Source organism: Amblyraja radiata, chromosome 2 (assembly GCF_010909765.2).
Source record: "Amblyraja radiata isolate CabotCenter1 chromosome 2, sAmbRad1.1.pri, whole genome shotgun sequence".
Lineage (NCBI taxonomy): Eukaryota > Metazoa > Chordata > Chondrichthyes > Rajiformes > Rajidae > Amblyraja > Amblyraja radiata.
The window spans coordinates 8,704,371-8,730,186 of NC_045957.1; the positions used below are offsets into that span (position 1 = coordinate 8,704,371).

General features: G+C 48.0%; 1 protein-coding gene across 1 annotated transcript in view; it reads left to right on the forward strand.

Annotated features, from left to right (window-relative positions):
* nuggc (nuclear GTPase, germinal center associated) overlaps positions 1 to 25,816 on the forward strand; it is an 81,877-nt gene that overhangs the window by 22,379 nt on the left and 33,682 nt on the right. The window contains exons 7-12 of the mRNA XM_033041873.1: positions 3,562 to 3,765; positions 8,819 to 9,000; positions 15,736 to 15,868; positions 19,856 to 19,909; positions 23,335 to 23,454; positions 24,164 to 24,380. Coding sequence (XP_032897764.1) covers positions 3,562 to 3,765; positions 8,819 to 9,000; positions 15,736 to 15,868; positions 19,856 to 19,909; positions 23,335 to 23,454; positions 24,164 to 24,380 — 910 coding nt within the window. The remainder of the gene's footprint in view (positions 1 to 3,561; positions 3,766 to 8,818; positions 9,001 to 15,735; positions 15,869 to 19,855; positions 19,910 to 23,334; positions 23,455 to 24,163; positions 24,381 to 25,816) is intronic.

The following is a 25,816-nucleotide window of genomic DNA, read 5'->3' on the forward strand; positions in this document are numbered from 1 at the left end:
TGTTGCTGAGAGTGAGGTAGGATTGTGATTAAGGCTGTGGGATCTACTTTTAGACAATAAACAATAAGTGCAGGAGTAGGCCATTTGGCCCTTCGAGCCAACACCGCCATTCATTGTGATCATGGCTGATCATTCCCAATCAGTACCCATTCCTGCCTTCTCCCCATATCCCCTGACTCCGCTATTTTTAAGAGCCCTATCTAGATCTCTCTTGAAAGCATCCAGAGAACCTGCCTCCACTGCCCTCTGAGGTAGAGAATTCCGCAGACTCACAACTCTCTGTGAGAATAAGTGTTTCCTCGTCTCCGTTCTAAATACCTTACTCCTTATTCTTAAACTGTGGCCCCTGGTTCTGGACTCTCCCAACATCGGGAACATGTTTCCTGCCTCTAGTGCGTCCAAACCTTTTAACAATCTTATATGTTTCAATGAGATACCCTCTCATCCTTCTAAACTCCAGAGTGTACAAGCCCAGCTGCTCCATTCTCTCAGCATATGACAGTCCCGCCATCCCGGGAATTAACCTTGTAAACCTACGCTGCACGTAGGTTTTTAATTTCTGCTCAACTGAAAACGTATGCATTCTCAGTATCTGACTTGTACACTTGAAGATTCCTTCGCAGCAGATGCATCAGAGATTTGTTGTCACGGATGGGTTGAAAACTCCGCAGTTATTGTCAACAACTCCAACTCCATCCCAGAGATGCCCATTCCGTCAGCTTGTTATCCCTCGTCCATCCAGGTTTGTTGGCCGTCCCAAACAACAGAAAGTCCAATCATCTACCCATGAATGAATTGGCATCATCGTTACCATGTTCCTCATTGTCATAGCTTGGACCACCATTCACCCGAAGGTCACCCAGCCACATGAATACTGTGGTCGCAAGAGAAAGTCAGAGGACGGACATTCTCTCGTGATTGACTCTCCTCCTGACTCCATAAACTCTCACCATCTAAGAAGGTCAAGAGTGTCTGGTTGTCATCTCCATTGACAATGGAAGAATGGGATTCTTATGGGCCTGTCCCACTTAGGTTATTTTTTTTCACACCTACAACAACCTACCACCTAGTCGACGCCAAGCTACCGACAACCGGCGACGCATTAGGACGTCCACCTACGACAACTTACGTCACTAACTACGAAAAGGTTAGACAATTCAGTCGCTGGTACCTGTCGCCGATTGACGTAAGTGGTCGCCAATGGAATTTTCCGGTCAGCACCGGCTACTACCTACGTCATCCTGGAGACAACCTACGACAGCACCTACATCAGGAGAAGTCAAGCTACGCTCATTGGAGTCAAGCCAACTGTCGCCAAAAAGTTGTGAACATTTCAAAATCCAGCTGCGACCAGAAAGACGCTACGATTCTTTGGGCGACTGAGGAGACTACTCACGACCATACAGGCGACCATGTGGCGAGAGCCTAGCCGCCTGTAGTCGCCTAAAAAATCGCCTAAGTGGGACGGCATTACTTGCTGTAGCTTCACGGATAAAACAAAAGGTTGTAAACAAACAACCTTGCCCTGCACATCTCCTTTAATCTTTCCTGCTCTTACCCAAAAGCTGTGCCCCCTTGTCTTAATATTTCCACCCTGGGAGAAAGGTTGAGTTTAGTTTATTGTCACGTGTTTTGTTGCGTGCTAACCAGTCAGTGGAATACATGATTACAATCAAGCCACCCACAGTGTACAGATAAAGGATAAAGGGATTAACAAATCCTGTGACTAGTGGTGTGCCTCAGGGTTCGGTGCTGGGCCCGTTACTGTTTGTCATCTACATCAATGATTTGGATGAGAACATACAGGACAAGATTAGCAAGTTTGCTGATGATACAAAAGTGGGTGGTTTTGCAGATAGTGAAGATGGTTGTGAAAGATTGCAGCAGGACTTTGATCGATTAGCCAGGTTGGCTGAGGAATGGTTGATGGAATTTAACGCAGAGAAGTGTGAGGTGTTACATTTTGGGAAGTTTAACATGGGCAGGACCTACACAGTGAATGGCAGGCCTCTGGGTAGTGTTGTAGAGCAGAGGGATCTAGGAGTGCTGGTGCATGGTTCCTTGAAGGTGGAGTCGCAGGTAGATAGGGTGGTCAAAATGGCTTTTGGCAATTTGGCCTTCATCAGTCACAGTATTGAGTATTGAGTATAGATGTTGGGAGGTCATGTTGCAGTTGTATAAGACGTTGGTGAGACCGCATTTAGAATATTGTGTTTAGTTCTGGCACCATGTTATGGGAAAGATATTGTCAAGCTTGAAAGGGTTCAGAAAAGATTTACGAGGATGTTGCCAGGACTAGAGGGAGCTATAGGGAGAGGTTGAGTAGGCTGGTTCTCTATTCCTTGGAGCGCAGTAGGATGAGGGGAGATCTTATGGAGGTGTATAAAATCATGATTTGAATAGATATGGTTGAGCCTTTTACCCAGAGTAGGGGAATTGAGGACCAGAGGACATGGGTTCAAGGTGAAGGGGAAAATATTTAATAACAATCTGCGGGATAACTTTTTCACACAAAGGGTGGTGGGTTTATGGAACAAGCTGCCAGAGGAGGTAGTTGAGGCTGGGACTATCCCATAGTTTTAGAAACAGTTAGACAGGTACATGGATAGGACAGGTTTGGAGAGATATGGACCAAGCGCAGGCAGGTGGGAGCAGTGTAGCTGGGACATGTTGGCCAGTGTGGGCAAGTTGGGCCGAAGGGCCCGTTTTCACACTGTATCACTCTATGACACTATGACTCTATGAATAACTAGTGTAAGATGAAGCCAGTAACGTCTGATCAAAGATAGTCCAAGGATCTCCAATGAGGTAGATGGTAGCTCGGGACTGAACTCCAGTTGCGACTATCTAGTCTAACTAGTTATTTTTTAACAATAGCTTTTCAGTGCCATAGACCCAAGTTCGATCCTGACCACGGGTGCTGCCTGTATGGAGTTTGTCCATTCCCCCTGTGACCTGCGTAGGTTTTCTCCGAGATCTTCGGTTTCCTCCCACACACGTACAGGTTTGTAGGTTAATTTCAAAGGTCATTTATTGTCACGTGTACCAAGGGCGGTCAAAGCCCCCGCGTCGGGGCGGTCGATTCTCCTGTGGCCCGGAGCTCCTGAAGTCGGTCTCTAACCAGAGACTGCTAGCTCCACGATGTTAAAATCCGCAGTTGGAGCCCCCGAAGTCGCTCTCCAGCAAAGGCCGCCAACTCCACGATGTTAGGCCGCAGTGCGGACGGAGATACGATACGGAAAAAAATCGCATCTCCGTCGAGGTAACAGATTAGAAAAAGTCTCCCCCACCCTCCCCACATAAAACAAGCTAAAGAACACTAAAAACATACATTTAACACATACTAAAGAAACAACAGAGAAGGGATGGACAGACTGTTGGCGAGGCAGCCATTGCTGGCGCCACCTGGTGCTTGGTATAAGTGTAAATTGCCCCTAATGTGTGTAGGATACTTAGTGTGTGGGGATCGCTGGTCGGTGCGGACTCGCTGGGCCGAAGGGCCTGTTTCCGTGCTGCATCTCTAAACTAAACTAAATCTACCTTGTCCTCCTGATCATTCAGGCAAATGAATTCCGCTCCAAAGTGGTGCGTTTCATCGATTCCCGCAATGACTCTTCGGGCAGCAAGGGCGGTGAGTTCTGGCCGATTGTGAAGAGGGTGCGCGTCCAAGTGCCACGTTCTGCCGTGCTAAAGACCGGCGCGGTTCTGGTGGACCTGCCCGGGGTCAGAGATTCCAACGCTGCAAGGAACTCTGTGGCCAAAGAGGTGAGTGGCTGAAGCCTCCGACTGTCAGTTTTACTGATGGTCAGAGAGTACGAGTGTTGTCACGCGTACCGAGATACTGTCTACCCTTGTTATTCCCTCCATACCACACCCGTTGTTGTACCAACTTCAAAGCCGTCTTGTTGAGTCTCATTGTCTGTAACTCGTTTTCACCTAGGCCACCGCTAACAATGGCCTGTTTCCTTTATCATTGTGCATATCTTTTTGCAAATCTTTCATTAATCTCTTCTATATCTCTCTGTATCACTGTCTATATCTCTCGTTTCCGTTTTCCCTGAAGAAGGGTCTCGACCCGAAATGTCACCTATTCCGATTCTCCAGAGATGCTGCCTGACCCGCTGAGTTACTCCAGCATTTTGCGTCTATCCTTGTTATTACAAACCTCTTTAGGACAGATCGGGGGGGAGTTCCCCCCCCCCCCCCCCCCCCGCCATGGGTATCATGTCATCCCGTGCTTCCTGCTCCATGGTCGAATAGTCGTCTCCCCCACCTGGTTTGCCAGGTGAGCAGGGGGCTGTGGACCCCCAGCAGGACCAAAAACAAGACCTGTCAAAGGGCGGATGAGCTCCTAGCGAGCCAACGGCCATCCACACTTCAGTAGAAGTTGCGATCACTGTCGTACACAGCATTGTAAGGCACCGTGCCTGTTGATGTTTTCAACGATGATGATCTTTATAACAGATTTTGGTTATAGCGGACAACATCTGTTGTAACAGAAGCGTCCGTTGACATTGGGAAACAAAGGGCTGAGTTTATAGTTTAATCAATAATGCAATGGTAATTTATTGCCACATGTAGCAAGCTACAGTGGAATGTAGTTCTATGTACAGTTCAGTACAAGTCTCACTCTGCATAAGTACTCAGATACATCTCAGATACAAGTGTATAGCAGTAGCACACTGAGACAGTGTATAGAGTTGCTAGATTTGGTGCCATTTTCAAGTCGCAGTTGTTGTAAGTGCAGGGATCTCAATCTGACCATGAAGGCCCATTGTTCTGGCGGCGTTGCAGGGTCGGCCTGGCCAAGGGTAGCCATGGTGTCGGCCGCATCTGGTCAAAGATTGACCATAACCCTGTTGTCATGGAGCTTGTTGTTGCATGCTTGTCCATTTCCCGAGAAGGATGAGAGGGATTCTTATTGAAACTTATAAGATTATTAAGGGTTTGGACACGCTAGAGGCAGGAAACATGTTCCCGATGTTGGGGGAGTCCAGAACCAGGGACAACAGTTTAAGAATAAGGAGTAAGCCATTTAGAACAGAGACGTGGAAACACTTTTTCACACAGAGATTGGTGAGTCTGTGGAATTCTCTGCCTCAGATGGCGGTGGAGGCCGGTTCTCTGGATGCTTTCAAGAGAGAGCTAGATAGGGCTCTTAAAAATAGCGGAGTCAGGCTATGGGGAGAAGGCAGGAACGGGGTACTGATTGGGGATGATCAGCCATGATCGCATTGGTGGTGGTGGTGCTCACCAGGCTCACATGAAAACGTCCACAAGCTGCAGCTTGTACTTTTTGATCTGGACCAACATGGATGCCAAAAGTTTCCTTTTGCTCTGTCCACATCCGTTTCTTCGCAGCCCTCTTCCAACTGCCTCTGTCACTGCCTCTTCCAGTGTGAGTCAGTCGCATCTTACACTTCTGTGCAGTAATTCCAGTCGCCTTTAATGCTTCGGCTTTCATTGGAGAAGCCTTGTTCACAACATCTAAGAGCCCCCCCCCCAAATCGTTGGTCACGTGTGTGACCAAACAATATGAAGAGTTGTGGCATACATCTCTCCTAATTCTGAGGTAAGACAAAAGTGCTGGAGAAACTCAGCAGCTGAGGCAGCATCTATGGAGCGAAGGAAAGAGGCAACGTTTCGGGCCGAAACCCTTCTTCAGACTCTTCTAATTTTGAAAGCATTACATGTATGTTGTTTTGCACTGTATATACGATTCAATTTTTTTTTTTTTTTCGAAGCTCATCAAGTGATATTTTTATGTTATGCCGGCAGTGTTTGTTTAGGGTCAGAGGTCAAATATGACGGGTCACGTTTGTGGCCTCGCATGGAAGCGTTTTTTTTTTTTCATAACTCAGTTTTATCTTACAAACTCTGCGAATTTAAAAAAAAGGGTAGAATGTTCATGTCTTTAGCATTCTAGTTCTGTCGGTAGGAAAATAGCCATGAATAGGATTCATCTCTTGCAAGAATTTTTAAAATGCATTACCTTGAGGTGATGCCACCGGGTCACGTGTGTGACGTTTCTGGGTTCACTTTCCAACGAACGGCCCTAAAATTGTTCCAGCAAAATTAGGCGCTTGACGTGGTGGAGCAGACCTAGCACGGCAGAGGCTTTGTCCTTTTGCTGCCCCCCTCACTGCACATCAACTCCATCAGGAGGGGAGTGTTGCTTCTTCTGCAGCGCCATTTCCTTATCTTCTATGTCCTTTAGTCTTTCCTCGTCTTCTTGACGTTTTCTTTGTTGCTCTTCAAATATTTTGTTAATTTTCTTCTCTTGCTTTTCTGCATACAACTCTCGCCGCCTTGCGTTCATTTCCCACGCGCCTCGCCTTCGAATAGCCTGCACGTTGATTGATTTTCTTGCTGCGCTCGTATTCTCTCTCTCTTCTCATCAGCCTTCGGCCTAGTTCATGGCCTTTGGGGTTTATCCTGTTCTGTTCCTTCTCCAACCTCTGCTTCTCTTGATACTTTCTTTGCCCTGTTCATCCTCTTCTTCCTTTCCATCCACATTTATGCCTCCTCTCTCTCTCTCTATCTCTCTTGTGGATTAAGATTTCCCCTCTTCATGTTTTGTTCTGCGGTTTTCATGTTTATTCTGTACAGTTAACTGTAGTGCTGTCCCATTTTTTTTTTTTACATCATTTGTACTTGTCTGGATTATTTGTCTTTAATTTGTCCCTCCAGCTTTTGATTTGACGTAGGCCCGTGCTTTTCTTTTCAGCTAGTGCTGAGATTTCTCACTAGTACCGTTCATCTAGTATAGTTTATCACAGCTGTGAGGTGAGAGGGGCAAAGTATAATGGAGATGTGCGGGGGAAGATTGTTTTATTACACAGAGTGGTGGGTGCCTGGAAGGCTGGGGTGTGCTGAAGGCACCCGTGGTCAGGATGGAACCTGGGTCTCTGGCGCTGTAAGGCAGCAACTCTGCCGCCGCGCCGCCCGAATGCGGCAGATTTGGAATCGATTTGTCAGAGAACATTTACTCGTTCTTCTCGCCGAGCCCAAACTTTTTCCCAAACGTGGAATTGTTTTACTACGACAGCCTTTGCTTGACATGTGGCCCAGTTGGTGGACAACTCCCTCGAAGCTGCGAAGCCTGGTTAGCCATTGCATTACAGGCTGGGTAGTGAAGGAGGCATTTGGCATGCTAGCCTTCATCAGTCAGGGCATCGAGTACAGCAATTGAAACATTATGTTGCAGATGTATTGTGGGAGATCCCAGTAATTAGTAGGCTAACCTATGACGAGCGTTTGACGGCACTGGGCCTGTACTCGCCGGAGTTTAGAAGGATGAGGGGGAACCTCTCGTACAGAATAGTGAAAGGCTTGGGTAGAGTGGATGTGGAGAGGATGTTGCCACTCGTGGGAGAACCTAGGATTAGAGGTCATAGCCTCAGAATTAATGGTTGTTCCTTTAGGATGGAGATGAGGAGGAATTTATTTAGGGGGGTGGTGAATCTGGAATTCTTTGCCACGGAAGCTGTTTAAAGCCAAGTCAGTGGATATATTTAAGGCAGAGATAGATAGATTCTTGATTAGTACGGGTGTCGGGTTATGGGGAGAAGGCAGGAGAATGGGGTTAGGAGGGAGAGATAGATCAGCCATGATTGAATGGCAGAGTAGACTTGATGAGCCGAATGCTCCTATCTCATGATCATAATCATACTTTATCAGCCAAGTATATTTTGCAACATACAAGGAATTTGATTTGCCATACAGTCGTCATACCAATAAAAAGCAACAGAACACACAAAATACATTTTAACATAAACATCCACCACAGTGACTCGTCCACATTCCTCACTGTGATGGAAGGCGAAAATAAAAGTTCAATCTCTTCCCTTCTTTGTCCTCCCACGGTCGAGGGCCTCTAACCTTCCGTTGACGGGACGATCTTGGCTCCAGCAGCCGGCGGTCAAGCCCTCCGTGTCAGGGTGATCAAGCTCCTGCATCGGGGGGATCTCAGCTCCCCCGCACCGGGTGATCGGACCCCGGGTCGGGGCTGGTCGAACCTCTTGCGAATTTGGAGCTTCCCGACATCAGTCTCTACCCGAGACTGCGAGCTCATCGACGGCTGAAATCCGCAGGCCGCAGTTGGAGCGTCGATCCCAGGGAAGGGATCGCAGGCTCCGATGTTAAGTCCATGGCCCCGCGGTGGGGCTCAAAGTCAGTCTCGAGCAAGGCCGCCAGATCCATGATGTTAGGCCGCAGAGCGACCGGAGATACAATCCGGAAAACAATCGCATCTCTGGCAATTGAAAAAAAGTTTCCCCCGACCCCCCCCCCACATAAAACAAACCAGACCACATTAACACAAACATTTTAAACACTACATAAAATAACACTATGATCTCATGATCTCTGTGCTGTATCTCTAAACTACAGTAAACTAAACGTCAAGAGAGAGTAATGCCCCTGTCCCACTTAGGAAACCTGAACGGAAACTTCTGGAAACTTTGCGCCCCACCCAAGGTTTTTGTGTGGTTCCCGGAGGTTGCAGGTGGTTGCCGGAGGTTGCAGGTAGTGGAAGCAGGTAGGGAGACTGACAAAAACCTCCGGGAACCGCACGGAAACCTTAGGTGGGGCGCAAAGTCTCCAGACGTTTCTGTTCAGGTTTCCTAAGTGGGACAGGGGCATTAGATTTAGCTCTTAGGGCTAAAGGAATCAAGGGATATGGGGGAGAAGGCAGGAAAGGGGTACTGATTTTAAATGATCAGCCATGATCCTATTGAATGGCGTTGCTGGCTCGATATGCCGAATGGCCTACTCGTGCACCTATGTGTCTATGACCTGTGTGTGTTGTGTCTGGCAGTACCTGAAGAGGTGTGACGCGGTGTGGATTGTGGCTGACGTCACACGGGCGGTGGATGACAAGACGGCCAAGGAGATGCTGGACGAAAGTCTACGCCGCCAGCTGCTGATGGACGGTCAGGTCGGCTCCATCGCCTTCATCTGCACCAAGACCGACTCGCACAACGTCACCGAGATCATGAGGTACCATCTGGGGACATGTGCTGGAGGAGGCCGGTACCTGGAGAGAGGGAGGGAGGGGTGGCCACGGGCTAGTGTGTCTGCGGCCCTCGGGGGAAGAATGAGGAGGAAGGTTCCGTTTAGTCCAGAGATACAGCGTGGAAACAGGCCCTTCGGCCCACGAGTCCGCACCGACCAGCAATCATCTGTACTCTAGTTCAACTTAGTTGACTTCTCAGTTGGCCACCGTTTAAGAATAAGGGGTTGGCCGTTTAGAACGGAGACGAGGAAAACGTTTTTCACCCAGAGAGTTGTGAATCTGGAATTCTCTGCCTCAGAGGGCGGTGGTGGCCGGTTCACTGGATGCTTTCTAGAGAGAGTTAGACAAAGCTCTTAAAGATAGCGGAGTCATGGAATATGGGGAGAAGGCAGGAACGGGGTACTGATTGTGGATGATCAGCCATGATCACAGTGAATGGCGGTGCTGGTTCGAAGGGCTGAATGGCCTACTCCTGCACCTATTGTTTATTGACAATTCTAAACATTTGGGGCAAGTTACAGAAAGCCAATGAACCTACAAACCTGGAATGTGGGAGTAATGGGAGCACACCGAGTCTGAGCCGACCAGCGATCATCCCGTACACGAGCACTATTCCACACGCTAGGGACTGTTTGCAAGCCAATTAATCTACACACTCGGGGTGATTTACAATTTACAAAGGTCGATTAGCCGACCAAAAACCTGTACGTCTTTGGAGTGTGGGAGGGAACCGGAGCACCCGGCAGAAACCCTACGCGGTCACGGGGATGACGTGCAAACCCCATACAGACAGCAGCCATGGTCTGGATTGAACCAGGGTCTCCGGCGCTGTAAGGCGGCAACCCTACCGCTGCGCCACCGTGACTAGACTAGAGGGAATTCCTGAGCGTGGGGGTGTATGTGAATGAACGGGCGGTTGTGGGACACAAACTGAGAGAGGTTGGTAGAGTTAGGGTTATAGGGCTAGGACATGCGGGTAGAAAGGCCTCATGCCCAAAGAGCCTTGCACTTCCCTTAGATCACTGCGGTTCTGCTCTTAACGCCATTTAAAATCATTCACCATGGATCCAGGCCCTTCGGCCCAACTTTCCCATGGCAACCCAGTTACTCCATCTATTAGTCTGAAGAAGGGCCTCGACCCGAAACGTCACAAATCCATATTCGACCCGCTGAGTTACTCCAGCATTTTGCATCTTTACTTGGTAAACCAGCTTCTGCAGTTGCTTGTTTTCTACATGTCCCATCTAAGCGAGTACCATTACCCTGCATTTGCCCCATATCGAGAACCAGAGGACATGGGTTTAAGGTGAGGGGCAAGAGGGGGGAGGGGAAGATTTAATAGGGATCTGAGGGGTAACATTGTCACCCAAAGGGTGGTGGGTGTATGGAACGAGCTGTCAGAAGAGGTGGTTGAGGCTGGGACTATCGCAAAGTTTAACAAATATTTACACAGGTACATGGATAGGACAGGTTTAGAGGAATATGGACCAAGTGTGGGCAGGTGGGACTAGTGCAGCTGGGACATGTTGGCCGTTGTGGGCAAGTTGGGCCGAAGGGCCTGTTTCCACACTGTATCACTCTATGACCCTAAGGTAGACACAAAATCAGTTTGAAGAAGGGTCTTGACCCGAAACGTCGGCAATTCCATTTCTCCGTAGATGCTGCCTCACCCCTTGAGTTACTCCAGCATTTTGTGTCTACCTTTGATTTTACCAGCATCTGCAGTTCTTTCTTAAACGACTCTAGGACCCTATCTCCCTATCCATGTACCCGTCCAAATGTCTCTTAAATTGAACCTGCCTCAAACACTTCCTCCAGCAGCTCATTCCATGTACGGACCACCCTCGGAGTGAAAATTCCCCTGTGATCGTTAAATCTCTCCCCTCAAATCATACAACTATGGCTCTACTTTTAAAACCCTCTTCTCTGAAGAAAAGACAGTGAAGGGCCTGCCCCACTGTACGAGCTAATTTAAGAGTTCCCCCGAGTTTCCCCTGATGCGAACTCGGAGAATTACAGTAATAGCCGCTCGTAGGTACTCGGGGCACTTGTGGACAATTTTCAACATGTTGAAAAATCATCACGAGTCTTTCCGAGCTTACAGCGTTTCCCGAGTACCTGCCGTTAGCATTACGAGCCACTAAGAGACGTCCCGAGCTCCGACGTACCCACTACGTACATTCTACGTGCTTACCACGAGTTTGATTTTTTTTTTAAACTCGGGAGAGCTCTTGAATTACCTCGTACAGTGGGACAGGCCCTTGAGCGTTCACTTTATCCGTGCCACTAATGCACCTCAATAAGTTCCAGTCTATCTAACCTCTCTTTATTGCACAAACCCGCAAGTTTAAATAACGCCCTGGTGAATCTCTTCTGCACACTTTCCAACCTAACGATATCCTTCCTTAAGTAGACAGCACACCCAATTGTGGTCTCACCATCGTATTGTACAGCTGTATCATGACACTCAATACATTTTCTAACGAAGGCCAATTTGCCTCCTTCGCCCCCTGTTTACCTGACTCATCACCCTCAGGGAACCATACATCTGTAGTTCTGTACACCATTTGTCAAGCGAGTCCTATGCCGAATAATAAAAACCCAACACAGTGCAGTAGAAACATTGATAGGATGGCGTGAAGCTGAGGAAGGTGAAAGATAGATGCAAAGAGCTGGAGTAACTCAGTGGGTCAGGCAGCATCTCTGGAGAACATGGACAGGTGACGTTTCGGGTTGGGACCCAGGGTGCCGACCTGAAACGTCATCTATCCTTTTTCTCCAGAGATACTGCCTGACCCGCTGAGTTACTCCAGCATTTTGTGTCTATCTTTGATATAAATGTCTAACCATATATAACCATATAACAATTACAGCACGGAAAACAGGCCATCTCGGCCCTTCAAGTCCGTGCCAAACACTTATTTTCCCCTAGTCCCACCTACCTGCACTCAGACCATAACCCTCCATTCCTTTCCCGTCCATATACCTATCCAATTTATTTTTAAATGATAAAATCGAACCTGCCTCCACCATTTCCACTGGAAGCTCATTCCACACAGCTCTCTGAGTAAAGAAGTTCCCCCTCATGTTACCCCTAAACTTCTGTCCCTTAATTCTCAAGTTATGTCCTCTTGTTTGAATCTTCCCTACTCTCAATGGGAAAAGCTTATCCACGTCAACTCTGTCTATCACTCTCATCATTTTAAAGACCTATCAAGTCCCCCCTTAACCTTCTGCGCTCCAAAGAATAAAGACCTAACTTGTTCAACCTTTCTCTGTAACTTAGTTGCTGAAACCCAGGCAACATTCTAGTAAATCTCCTCTGTACTCTCTCTATTTTGTTGACATCCTTCCTATAATTAGGCGACCAAAATTGTACACCATACTCCAGAATTGGCCTCACCAATGCCTTGTACAATTTTAACATTACATCCCAACTTCTATACCTAATGCTCTGATTTATAAAGGCCAGCACACCAAAAGCTTTCTTTACCACCTTATTTACATGAGATTCCACCTCCAGGTAACTATGCACAGTTATTCCTAGATCCCTCTGTTCAACTGCATTCCTCAATTCGCTACCATTTACCATGTACGTCCTATTTTGATTTGTTCTGCCAAGATGTAGCACCTCACACTTATCAGCATTAAACTCCATCTGCCATCTTTCAGCCCACTCTTCCATATGGCCTAAATCTCTCTAGACTTTGAAAATCTACTTTATTATCCACAACGCCACCTATCTTAGTATCATCTGCATACTTACTAATCCAATTTACCACACCATCATCCAGATCATTGATGTATATGACAAACAACAGTGGACCCAACACAGATCCCTGAGGCAACCCACTAGTCACCGGCCTCCAACCTGACAAACAGCCATCCACCATTACTCTCTGGCATCTCCCATTCAGCCACTGTTGAATCCATCTTGCTACTCCACCATTAATACCCAACAATTGAACCTTCTTAACCAATCTTCCATGAGGAACCTTGTCAAAGGCCTTACTGAAGTCCATATAGACAACATCCACCGCTTTACCCTCATCAATTTCCCTAGTAACCTCTTCAAAAAATTCAAGAAGATTAGTCAAACATGACCTTCCAGGCACAAATCCATGTTGACTGTTCCTAATCAGACCCTGTTTATCCAGATGCTTATATATATTAAGTATCCTTTCCATTAATTTGCCCACCACTGACGTCAAACTTACAGGTCTATAATTGCTAGGTTTACTCTTAGAACCCCTTTTAAACAATGGAACAACATGCGCAGTACGCCAATCATCCGGCACTATTCCCGTTTCTAATGACAATTGAAATATTTCTGTCATAGCCCTTGCTATTTCTACACTAACTTCCCTCAATGTCCTAGGGAATATCCTGTCAGGACCTGGAGACTTATTCACTTTTATAATTTTCAAAAGTGTCATTACCTCCTCTTCTCCCCCATCTCTTTTGGCTCTGCAGATAGCTGTCCACTCTGACTCTCTAATGGACCAATTTTATCCCTCGTTATCCGTTTGCTACTAATATAGCTGTAGAAACCCTTTGGATTTACTTTCACCTTACTTGCCAAAGCAACCTCATATCTTCCTTTAGCTTTTCTAATTTCTTTCTTAAGATTCTTTTTACATTCTTTATACTCCTCAAGCACCTCATTTACTCCATGCTGCCTATAATTATTGTAGATCTCTCTCTTTTTCTGAACCATGTGTCCAATTTCCCTTGAAAATCATGGCTCTTTCCAATTATTACTCTTTCCTTTCAACTGAACAGGGACATAAAGATTCTGTACTCTTAAAATTTCACCTTTAAATGTCCTCCATTTCTCTTCCACATCCTTCCCATAAAACAAAATGTCCCAATTCACTCCTTTTAAATCCTTTCGCATCTCATCAAAGTTAGCATTTCCCCAATCAAAAATCTCAACCCTAGGTCCAGTTCTGACCCTCTCCATAATTATATTGAAACTAATGGTATTGTGATCACTGGACCCGAACTGTTCCCCAACGCATACCTCCGCCACCTGACCTGTCTCATTTCCTAACAGGAGGTCCAGCACTGCCCCTTCTCTAGTAGGCACCTCTATGTATTGCTGCAAAAAACTATCCTGCACACATTTTACAAACTCCAAACCATCCAGCCCATTTACAGAATGTGTTTCCCAGTCGATGTGTGGAAAATTGAAATCTCCCACAATCACTACCTTGTGCTTACTACTAATATCTGCTATCTCCTTACATATTTGCTCTTCCAATTCTCGATCCCCATTTGGCGATCTATAATACACCCCTATAAGTGTTGCTACACCTTTCCCATTTCTCAGTTCCACCCAAATAGCCTCCCTAGACGAGCCCTCTAATCTATCCTGCCAAAGCACTGCTGTAATATCCTCCCTGACAAGCAATGCAACACCTCCACCTCTTGCCCCTCCAATTCTATCACACCTGAAGCAATGAAATCCTGGAATATTTAGTTTCCAATCACAGCCATCCTGCAACCATGTTTCACTGATCGCCACAACATCATACTTCCAGGTGTCTATCCAGGCTCTAAGTTCATCCACCTTTCTTACAATGCTCCTAGCATTAACATATTCACATTTAAGAAACCCACCACCTCTTATTCTCTGTTTATTATCTTTTTCTTCTTTCTCCCCTAGATGTTGGGTCCGAGTGCTTCCCTTCTCTGCCTCCTGCCTCACACTCTGTCTACTAGCTTTCTCTATTTGAGTCCCTCCCCCCCCAACCGTTCTCGTTTAAAGTCTCCCCAGTAGCCTTTGCAAATATCCCCGCCAGGATATTGGTTTCCCTCGGGTTCAAGTGCAACCCATCCTTTTTGTACAGGTCACACTTTCCCCAAAAGAGGTCCCAATGATCCAGAAACTCTAATCCCTGCCCTCTGCACCAGTCCCTCAGCCACGCATTTATCCTCCACTTTGCTCCATTCCTACTCTCACTGTCGCGTGGCACAGGCAGTAAACCTGCAGCTCCATCCATAGAAACATAGAAAATAGGTGTAGGAGTAAGCCATTCGGCTCTTCAAGCCCTTCATGGCTGATCATCCAGAATCAGTACCCCGTTTTCTCCCCATATCCCTTGATTCCGTTAGCCCTAAGAGCTCTATCTTACTCTCTCTTAGAAAAAAAACAGTGAATTGGCCTCCACTGCCTTCTGTGGCAGAGAATTCTACAGTTTCACAACCCTCTGGCTGAAATTTTTTTTCCTCAGCTCAGTCCTAAATGGTCTACCCCTTATTCCTAAACTGTGACCCCTGGTTCTGGACTCTCCCAACATCGGGAACATTTTTCCTGCAACTAGCCTGTCCAATCCCTTAAGAATTTTATGTTTCTATAAGATCCCATCTCATCCTTCTAAACTCCAGAGTATACAAGCCCAGTCGCTCCATTCTCTCAGCATATGACAGTCCCGCCATCGCTGGAATTAACCTTGTAAACGTACGCTGGGCTCCCTCAATAGCAAGAATGTCCTTCCTCAAATTAGGGGACCAAAACTGCACACAATACTCCAGGTGTGGTCTCACTAGGGCTCTGTACAACAGCAGATGGACCTCTTTGCTCCTACACTCATCCCATTACAACAGGAAGTGTGAAAGGTTTGTGGACATGGCGTGGCTCAGGACTGCAGGCTGTGGGTAAGCTGGTGGCTGAGACTCGAGCTCGGTGCTGGGTAACACTGTCTCCTTTCTTCCAGTGCCCTCCCTCTGACTGTTGGCTGCACCTCTCTGGAGGCTGACATTGCCCAGCTGAGGAAACAGATTGAACAGAGCCAACATCTCCATGAGACCTGGACATCAGAGCTGGAACTTGCACCCTCCAGCAATCAGGTAACCTTGACACTCTGACAAATAGCACAGCGTCTGGAATGTACCCTTGAATAAATATACCCTTGTGGGTGGCACGGAGGCGCAGTGGTAGAGTGGCTGCCTCACGGCGCCAGAGACTCGCGTTCAATCCTGACTACCAGTGCTGTCTGTACGGAGTTTGTACCTTCTCCCCAAAACCGCGTTGGTTTTCTCCGGGTGCTCCGGTTTCCTCCCACGCACCAAAGGCGTACAGGCCCGTCCGTTAATTGACTTGGTATACATATAAATTGTCCCTAGTGTGTGTAGGATTGTGTTCATGTGCGGGGATCAATCAATCAATCAATCAATCAATCAATCAATCAATCAATCAACCTTTATTGTCATCTTGCAAAGCAACAGTTGTACAGTGCAAAATGAGAAGACGTTTCCCAGGGAATAGCGGAGCATCGCACATGAAATTTAAAACATTTCACACATAATAACACTAAAAACAATCCAGTCCCTGATGGAACAGTATAAATAGTTAAAAGCAGGTAAAACACAACGTTAAAATACAATAAACCAATCATAAAAATGTCCGGGGCAGCTGATATGAGTGCCCAGCGCCAGTTATTAAAGTGTCCGTGCCAGCCGCAGAATCAAGTGACTGTGAGTACAGAGTGACTGTTTAGCAGCCTCACAGCCTGTGATAGGAAACTGTTTAGCAGTCTTGTAGTCCGGGCTTTGATGCTTCGATATCTCTTGCCTGATGGCAGGAAATCCAGGTGTATATGGAGGGGGTGCAGTTTGTCCTTAGCAATTCTCTGAGCTTTTTTCAGACAGCGGCTCTGGAACAGTTCTTGTACCGAGGGTAGGGAGACGCCAATGATCCTCTCTGCTCCCCTCACTACCCTCTGCAGAGACTTCCTGTCTGAGCAGTTACAGTTGGAGTACCACGTGTTTATGCAGTACGTGTTTATACAGACTCCACCCCCGTGCCCCTGTAGAAAGTCCTGAGGATGTTGGTGGGGAGTGAGGCCTGTTTTAGTTTCCTCAGGAAGTGCAGTCGCTGATGGGGCCCGTTTGACAATCCCAGTGTTGTTCCTGGACCAGGTGAGGCTGTCTGTAATTTGCATACCGAGGAACTTTATGCTCTCCACTCTCTCCACCGTAGTGGCACTGATGTTGAGGGGTGTATGCTTTGGCTGCGCCCTCCTGAAGTCGACAACCATCTCCTTCGTTTTGTCGACATTTAATTCTAGATTATTTTTGCCGCACCAGTCCACTAGTTGTTTTACTTCCTCCCTGTACATTGATTCGTCATCTCCGCTGATGAGTCCCACCACTGTTGTGTCATCCGCGAATTTTATGATCTTATTGTCCCTGAATCTGGCAGCACAGTCATGTGTGAGCAATGTGAACAACAGCGGGCTGAGCACACAGCCTTGAGGGGAGCCGGTGCTCAGCGTGATCGAGCCTGAAGTGTTCTTACCAACACGGACTGACTGCGGTCTCTCTGTCAGAAAGCCCAGGATCCAGTGACACAGGGTGGTGTTGAGGCCCAGCAGGGTTAGTTTCTCCACAAGTCTCTGTGGGATGATGGTATTAAACGCTGAGCTGAAGTCAATGTACAGGATTCTGGCGTATGTGTTTTTGGTTTCCAGATGCGTGAGTACTGTGTGCAGCGTGGTAGAGATGGCATCCTCTGTAGAACGGTTGGGGCGATAGGCAAACTGGAGGGGGTCTAACGATGAGGGGAGGCTGTCAGTAATGTGAGGTTTCACCAGGTGTTCAAAGCACTTCATTATTATTGGGGTCAGGGCGACAGGGCGGTAGTCATTTAGGCAGGCAACAACTGGTTTCTTCACTATTGGGATTATTGTGGAAGTTTTGAGGCATGTGGGGACAATGGCTTGATTAAGGGAGATGTTGAAGATGTCTGTTAGCACATCTGCTAACTCCTCAGCACATTCCTTGAGCACACGTCCTGGGATGTTGTCGGGTCCGACTGCTTTCCACGGGTTGACCTTAGACAGGATTCTCCGTGTGTCCATTGAGTCTATGGTCAGGACTGGCTGGTCGGTTTGTAAGCAGGGGCTGGCTCTCCCCTTGGGTGTGGTGTTTGCTGCATCAAAACTTGCAAAGAAGTTGTTCAGTTCATCTGGAAGAGAAGTGTCGGTGTCAGTTGCCTGCTGCCTTGCCTTGTACCCCGTCAGTGTTTGGATTCCCTTCCACATCCTCCTGGTGTCTCCTGTGTCACAGAGGTGTCCCTGGATTTTCCCCGCGTAGGCATGTTTCGCTGCCCTGATTCCTTTTGCCAGTGCAGTCCTGGTAGATCGAAGAGCGGCTGTGTTACCGGCTCTGAAGGCTGCATCACGGGCCCTCAGCAGCGAGCGCACCTCTGCTGTCATCCATGGCTTTTCGTTTCCACATGCAGTGAAGGTTTTAATGACAGTGACATCCTCGGTGCACTTGGCAATGTAGCTGGTTACAGTCTCTGCGTACTCCTCGATGTTGATGAGGTCATCATAGGATGCTGCTGTCCTGAACACATCCCAGTCAGTGTGCAGGAAGCAATCCTGCAGAGCTGAGGCTGCTCCCTCTGGCCAGACCCTGGTGTGTTTTCTCTCCGCTCTGACTTGTTTTTGCAGTGGTCTGTAGGCTGGTGTTAAAAACACTGAAATATGGTCAGAGTGGCCCAGGTGAGGGCGTGGGGCTGCCTTATAGGCTTCTGGGGTGTTGGTGTAAACCAAGTCCAAGATGTTCTCTCCCCTGGTCTCAAAATCCACATATTGATTGAATTTTGGGAGCACAATCTTAAGGCTGGTGTGATTAAAATCCCCAGCCACCACAATAAAGCTGTCAGGATATTTGGTCTGGAACTCACTGACGGCGTCATGCAGGGCTCCCAGTGCTTCGTTGGCCTTAGAATTTGCATTAGCACTTGGAGCAACATATATAGCCACAACTTGGAGCAATATATACAGCCACAACTTGGAGCAACATATACAGCCACAACTTGGAGCAACATATACAGCCACAACTTGGAGCAACATATACAGCCACAACAAAAACAACGGAGAATTCCCTCGGCAGATAGAAAGGCCGACATTTCACGATGAGGAATTCTATCAGCGGAGAGCAGTGTTTCCCGGCTATGGTAGCGTTCACACACCAGTCCTTGTTTATGTACAAGCACAGGCCTCCACCTCGGCTCTTACCAGAGCTAGCTGCCTCTCTGTCCGCACGGAACGATGTCATTCCCTCCAGCTGTATTGCCGTGTCCGGGATATTGCCGTGGAGCCATGATTCCGTGAAAACAAACACACAGCAGTCTCTTATATCCCTGTATGCTGTCTTGAGAAGACGCAGTTCGTCAAGTTTGTTGTCCAGGGAGCGGACATTAGAGAGGAGAAGCGAGGGCACTGCAGGTCGGGTGGGGTTAGCTGTTAGCCTAGCGTGAATGCCTGCTCTTTTCCCACGTCTCCGCCTCGTGTAAGAGCCTGCTCTTTTACCCCGTTTCTGCCTCCTCTCACACCGCTTGCGTCGCCTCCTCCTCCTCTCTCTCCTCTCCCGCCTCCTCTCTCCAGTTGTATTCATATCTGCGGCCGATATGTTTGGCTTCGCAGCCGGTAGTAGTAGTCCATAGCGGCGTATTTGGTCTAAATCGCACCAAAACGCGCCCGTACTACTACCGTGGTTTGCCCCGATGTTTAGGAGCATGTTCCTGCAGTACATATATCTTGGACAGACTGGACAAAACACACAACACTCACTTTGTAATGCTCCGACTATCTCCCGAGGGGCCGCTGCGACTGTGCGCGCCGCCATCATGCTTGGGATGGGTGCGACTCAGTGGGCCGAAGGGCCTGTTTTTGAGCTGTATCTCTAAAGGAGACTAAACACTTGCATGGGAACAGGGAGACCCTAACTGGCTCAGTCCATCAGACCCTTGCGCTCTCATAAAGAATATTTATTTATCTGCAGGAATTCCCACAGTAATGTTTGTTTTTTTTGTCTGTATTGTAGAATGGAGAAAGGACCAAGCAGATGCAACTTGCTATCAAACAGCTGGAGGTGGAGGTGAGCGTTTCTGTCCTCGTTGTCTAGTTTTCCCCTTCGGCCCACCCAGTCCAGGCCGTTCACCCGTTCACACTGGTTGTATGTTATCCCACTTTCTCATCCACTCCCTACACACTGGGCACAATTTACAGTCGACCCTGACTACAGGTGCTGTCTGTGTGGAGTTTGTACGTTCTCCCAGTGCCCGCGTGGGTTTTCCCCGGGTGTTCCGGTTTCCTCCCACGCTCCAAAGACGTGCAGGTTTGTAGGTTAATTGGCTTGGGTATAAATGTCAACTGTCCCGAGGGTGGTGTTAATGTGCGGTGGGCCGAAGGGCCTGTTTCCGCGCTGTATCTCTCAACTAAACTCGACACGTCAAAATGTTAAAATCGCATGTTAAAATGACACAAATGTTAGTACATTTGCAGATGACACCAAGGTTGGTGGCATGTGGACAGTGGGAACGTTATCGAAGTTTACAACAAGACCGTGATCAGTTGGAAGGTGGACCACGAAATGGAAATTGGAATTTACCACTGACATGTGTGAGGCGTTGCACTTTGGTGTGTTAAACCAGGGCAGGCCACACACAGTAAATGGCAGAGCCCTGGAGACCTTGTTGCAGAATAAGGAGACATACGAGTAAAGTTCCCCAGTCAGGTGGACAGTGCGGTGAAGTCACAGAGTGATACAGTGTGGAAACTGGGCCCACGGCCCAACTTGCCCACACCGGCCAGCTACACTTGTCCCACCTGCCAGCGTTTGGTCCATATCCCTCCAAACCCACAGTTTAGGAATAAGGGGTAAGCCATTTAGAACGGAGATGAGGAAGAACTTTTTCACCCAGAGGGTTGTGAATCTGCGGAATTCTCTGCCACAGAAGGCAGTGAAGGCCGGTTCTCTGGATGCTTTCAAGAGAGAGTTAGATCGAGCTCTTAAAGATAGCGGAGTCAGGGGATATGGCGAGAAGGCAGGAACGGGGTACTGCTTGTGGATGATCAGCCATGATCATATTGAATGGCGGTGCTGGCTCGAGGGGCCTAATGGCCTACTCCTGCACCTATTGTCTATTGTCTATAAACCTGTCCTATCCATGTACCTGTCTAACTGCTTCTTAAATGGTGGGATTGTCCCAGCCTCAATTATCTCCTCGGGCAGCTTGTTCTGTACCCTGTGTGGAAAAAGTTACCCCTCAGATTCCTATTAAATCTTTTTTTCCCTTCACCTTGAACCAAGTGTTGGACTTGCTGTCCTCTGTTGGGAAGGGCATTGAAGACAAGAGTCAGGACATCATGATGCAGCTGTACAAGCCATTGGTGAGACCACAATTGGAGTATTGTGTGCAGTGTCTGATTGCCCAGCTGTGGAAAGCATATATGGATAGGAAGGGTTTAGAGGGCTATGGGCCAAATACAAGCAAATGGGACTAACTCAGTATACCAACTTGGTCAACATAGACAATGAGGACTGAAAGGCCTGTTTCCATGCTGTATAACACTATGCCTTAATGACTGGAAAAACCAAGAAACATGTAAAATTATAAAAGGACTGGACAAGCTAGATGCAGGAAAAATGTTCCAATGTTGGGCGAGCCCAGAACCAGGGGCCACAGTCTTAGAATAAAGGGGAGGGCATTTAAGACTGAGATGAGAAAAAAAACGTTTTCACCCAGAGAGTTGTGAATTTGTGGAATTCCCTGCCACAGAGGGCACTGGAGGCCAAATCACTGGATGGATTTATGAGAGAGTTAGATAGAGCTCTAGGGGCTAGTGTAATCAAGGGATATGGGGAGAAGGCAGGTACAGGTTATTGATTGGCAACAATCAGCCATGATCACAATGAATGGCGGTGCTGACTCGAAGGGCCGAATGGCCTCCTCCTGCATCTATTTTCTATGTTTAAGGATAAGGAGTAAGCCATTTAGAACGGAGACGAGGAAACACACTTTCTCACAGAGAGTGGTGAGTCTGTGGAATTCTCTGCCTCAGAGGGCGGTGGAGGCAGGTTCTCTGGATGCTTTCAAGAGAGAGCTAGGTAGGGCTCTTAAAAATAGCGGATATGGGGAGAAGGCAGGAACGGGGTACTGATTGGGGATGATCAGCCATGATCACATTGAATGGCGGTGCTGGCTTGAAGGGCCGAATGGCCTACTCCTGCACCTATTGTCTATTGTTTCTATGCTGGAGGAATATCCTCCATGGAGGCTGCCTGACCTGCTGAGTTCCTCCAGCACTTTTCTACCCTCCATGACTCTGGCCACTTTGGTGAGCTCTGGGCCTTTTGAAACCTGAGGATGAGGTGAGGATCCCCTGATCACTGTATCTACAGAAGGTGCAGCAGCCCAGCATTGCCCCCGAGCATTTTGCACTCTTCCCTCCAGTCTGAAAGTACTTGTTCACCACATTTTTACTGATCAGTCCCGGAGTCGTGTATGTCCGAGTTCCCACCGCCTAATAATCTGGGGTAGTTCAGTAGGACATAGAACAATTCAACACAAAAACTGGCACTATGCTGAACAAACTCCTCAGCCAACACTTGATCCACATCCCTCCATTCCTTGCATATCCCTGAGGTCATAAGTGACAGGATCAGAATTAGGCCATTCGGCCCATCACGTCTACTCTGCCATTCAATCATGGCTGATCTATCTCTCCCTCCATCTCACCATAACCATCGACACCCTTACTAGTCAGGAATCTATCTCTGCCTTAAAAATCTCCATTGACTTGGCCTCCGCAGCATTCTGCGGCAATGAATCCCACAGATTCACCTCCCTCTGACTAAAGACATTTTTCCCCCATCTGCTTCTTTAAGGAAGGTCCTTTAATTCTGAGGCTGTGACCCCCACCTGGTTTTTTGACACTCCCACTAGTGGAAACATGCTCTCCACATCCATTCTATCCAGGTGTGTCTATCTAAAATCATCTTCAAAACCACTATCGTATCTGCCTCCACCACCTCTCCTGGCAGTGAGTTCCAGGCCCCCACCATGCTAAAGAATACTTGCCTCGCTCATACCCTGTCAAACGTACCTCCTTTAACCTGAAAGCTGTGCCCTCTAGTCTTTGACATTTCCACCCTGGGGAAAAATGTTCTGGCTGCCTACCCAATCTATGCCTCTCATCATTCAACACATGTCAGCAAGATCTCCCCATAGCCTCCGGCACTCTAGAGAAAACAATCTATGTTTAGGTTCCAGGCAGTTTACCAGAATCCAGGCAGCATCCTGGCAAACCTGTTCTGCACCCTCTCCAAACGCTGCCAGTTTCTGTAAATATTCATTCAGTCAAATATGTTCCTCTCAAAGAATGGACTCAGTCGAGGCCCGCCCATCATCGCAGGGTGGTGGAGGAATCTTCCTCTCGGGCACTTGTGGTTGGGTGGCAGGTTCCTACTCAAGTTGGGAAAGGCTGTGTGTCACTTTTCTCTCCCTCTCCCTCCCTCAGTTGACCGAATTCCATCGAGAAGTGAGTGCAAAGCAGAGTGAGCTATCGCTGAATGCCATCGAGGCCCGGAATTCATTCTGCAAGCAAAAGATTCGCCTGAATTTCAAGAGGGGACTGCAGGTGGGTGCCAAGGTTGAGTGGAGAACAGACTTCGCTGTACACTGTGGTGAGGCGCCGCACTGTGGGAAGGGGCAGGGGGGCGGAAATCCTGGAGGGGACAGGGGGGGCACACGCCCCCCCCCCCCCCCCTGCTTTGAGAGGAGGGGGACGAACCCCCCATCCCCCCCATGTTTTGTAATCCAGACTTTATCAGATGCTTTCTAAGGGCTGAATCGTCCCATTTGCGGGGCCTTTCAGTGCCCGGCGTGGCTTCAAATCAAACTGCTGCATCGAGGGGATGGAGGCTCCCGATGTTGAAGCCCCCGCCAGCCGATGAAAGGGATGAAAGTAGAGTGCGTGGCTTCTTTAACAAAGCCCTTGGTCTGATCGTCAGACGCTGAGAGGGTTCTCCCGATGCCGTAGCACCATCACCCGGCGAGAAGGGCCTGAAACATCGGGCCTCCGTAGCGGCGACTGCGGAGGCCTCAATAGGCCCAACTATAGGTGGATAAGTGGATGGGGACTGGTCTTTGCTGCCTTCCCTCGCAGTGGGAACCATTGTGGGAACAAAGTGGGAACATTTCTTCTTTAATGTTATGTTGTATTTTTATTAGTGTGCTGCAAGGACATCTGAATTTCCTTAATAAAATATTTATTATTATTATTAAATGGCGCCACCCGCCACAGTGCAAGAACTAGTGTGAGTGCCGGTTTGCTTTGGTGTGTTTAGGATCTGAAGTGCCAGGCCAGGGATGAAGATACGGAAAGCGATGAGGAGCAGGGGGAGAGCGGTGAGGAGGATGAGGATGAGGATGTACGGGAGGAACATTCCCACACGGAATCACTCCTCCCTGTCTTTACTGTCAGCTCCACCGAGTACCTCAAGCTGAGGGACATGTTTCAACGGGACGGCCCTCCGCGAGTGTTCCACAACATCGAGGACACAGGTCAGATCTCGCTGGGTCTGTTGCCCCGTCCACCAGGCGGGTGTGGGTGGGGGTGGGGGGTTAGGTTTATTATTGTCCCACGTACTGAGGCACGGTGAAAAACCTTGTTTCACACACTGTCCACTTAAATCAGGTGATACTAAACATAAGTACCAGATCCAGAGTCTGAAACGTCGCCTGTCCATACCCTCCAGACATGTACAGTGAAAAACTTTTGTTGCGTGCTGTCCAGTCAGCAGAAAGACTATACGTGGTTACAATGAAACCGTCCACAGTGTACAGACACAGGTTAAAGGGAATAACGTTTAATGCAATTAAAGATAGTCTGAAGATCTCCAATGAGGTAGATGGGAGGTCAAACAAGATTCTAGCCCATCACTACATCACAGTGTATAACTAGTACAATAAAACATATAATACTTAATTTATTAATATGACAAAATATTGCACATTTGCACTCACTAATTATTTGAAGAATCAGAATCACACTTTATTCGCCAAGTATGTTTTGCAACATACGAGGAATTTCATTGGCCAGGTCAGTCATACAATTAAAAGCAACAGATCACTCAAAAACACATTTTAACATGAACATCCACCACAGTGACTCCTACACATTCCTCACTGTGATGGTAGGCGAAATAAAGTTCAAGTCCTTCCCTTAGTTCTCCCTCGGTCGTGGGCCTCGAGCCCTCTGTTGACGGGATGATCTTGACTCCCGTAGCTGGCGGCGTTCAGGCCCTCCGCGTCGAGGCGTTCTGCTCCCGCATCGGGGGGGATGTCAGCTCCCCCGCACCGGGCGATCGAACCTCGCGTCGGGGCTTGTCGAATCTTCCGCGGCGTTGGAGCTCCCGACTCGGGAGCCCTTGGTGTTGGTTCCGCAGTGGGAGCGATCCCAGGCAAGGGATCAGCTCCGATGTTATGTCCACGCCCCACGGTGGGGCTCACGACAGTCCGAGGAGGCTTCCAGCTCCATCAATGGTAGGCCGCAGAGCCCGGAGAATGTGATCCGAAAATTGATCACATCTCCGGCAAGGTACGAACCTGAAAAAAAAGATTCCCCCTCCCCCCACATAAAACAAACTGAAGAATATTAAAACAAACTTTTAACAAACTAAAAAATAACAAAAAGAAAGAAAAAACGAACAGACTGCTGGCAGGGCAGCCATCACCCCCGCGCGATTATCATGAAATATAATTATAAAAGCAAATAAAGAAAAAGACGGTAGTCATGTATTTACCAATTTACAGGTAATTACCGACTTACCAAATGCCACCAGTGAGAAGTTTGCCAATAATTGCCACAAAGGGTCAGGCGTAATATGTGTTTGAGGGTCTGAAGCAACTCTTGTCCTGGTGCCTTCTGCTGATCTGTGGCACCACAGCCTCTATGTGACGGTCGGCTCAGGATTCCACTGAACCAGAGGAGGTCCGTG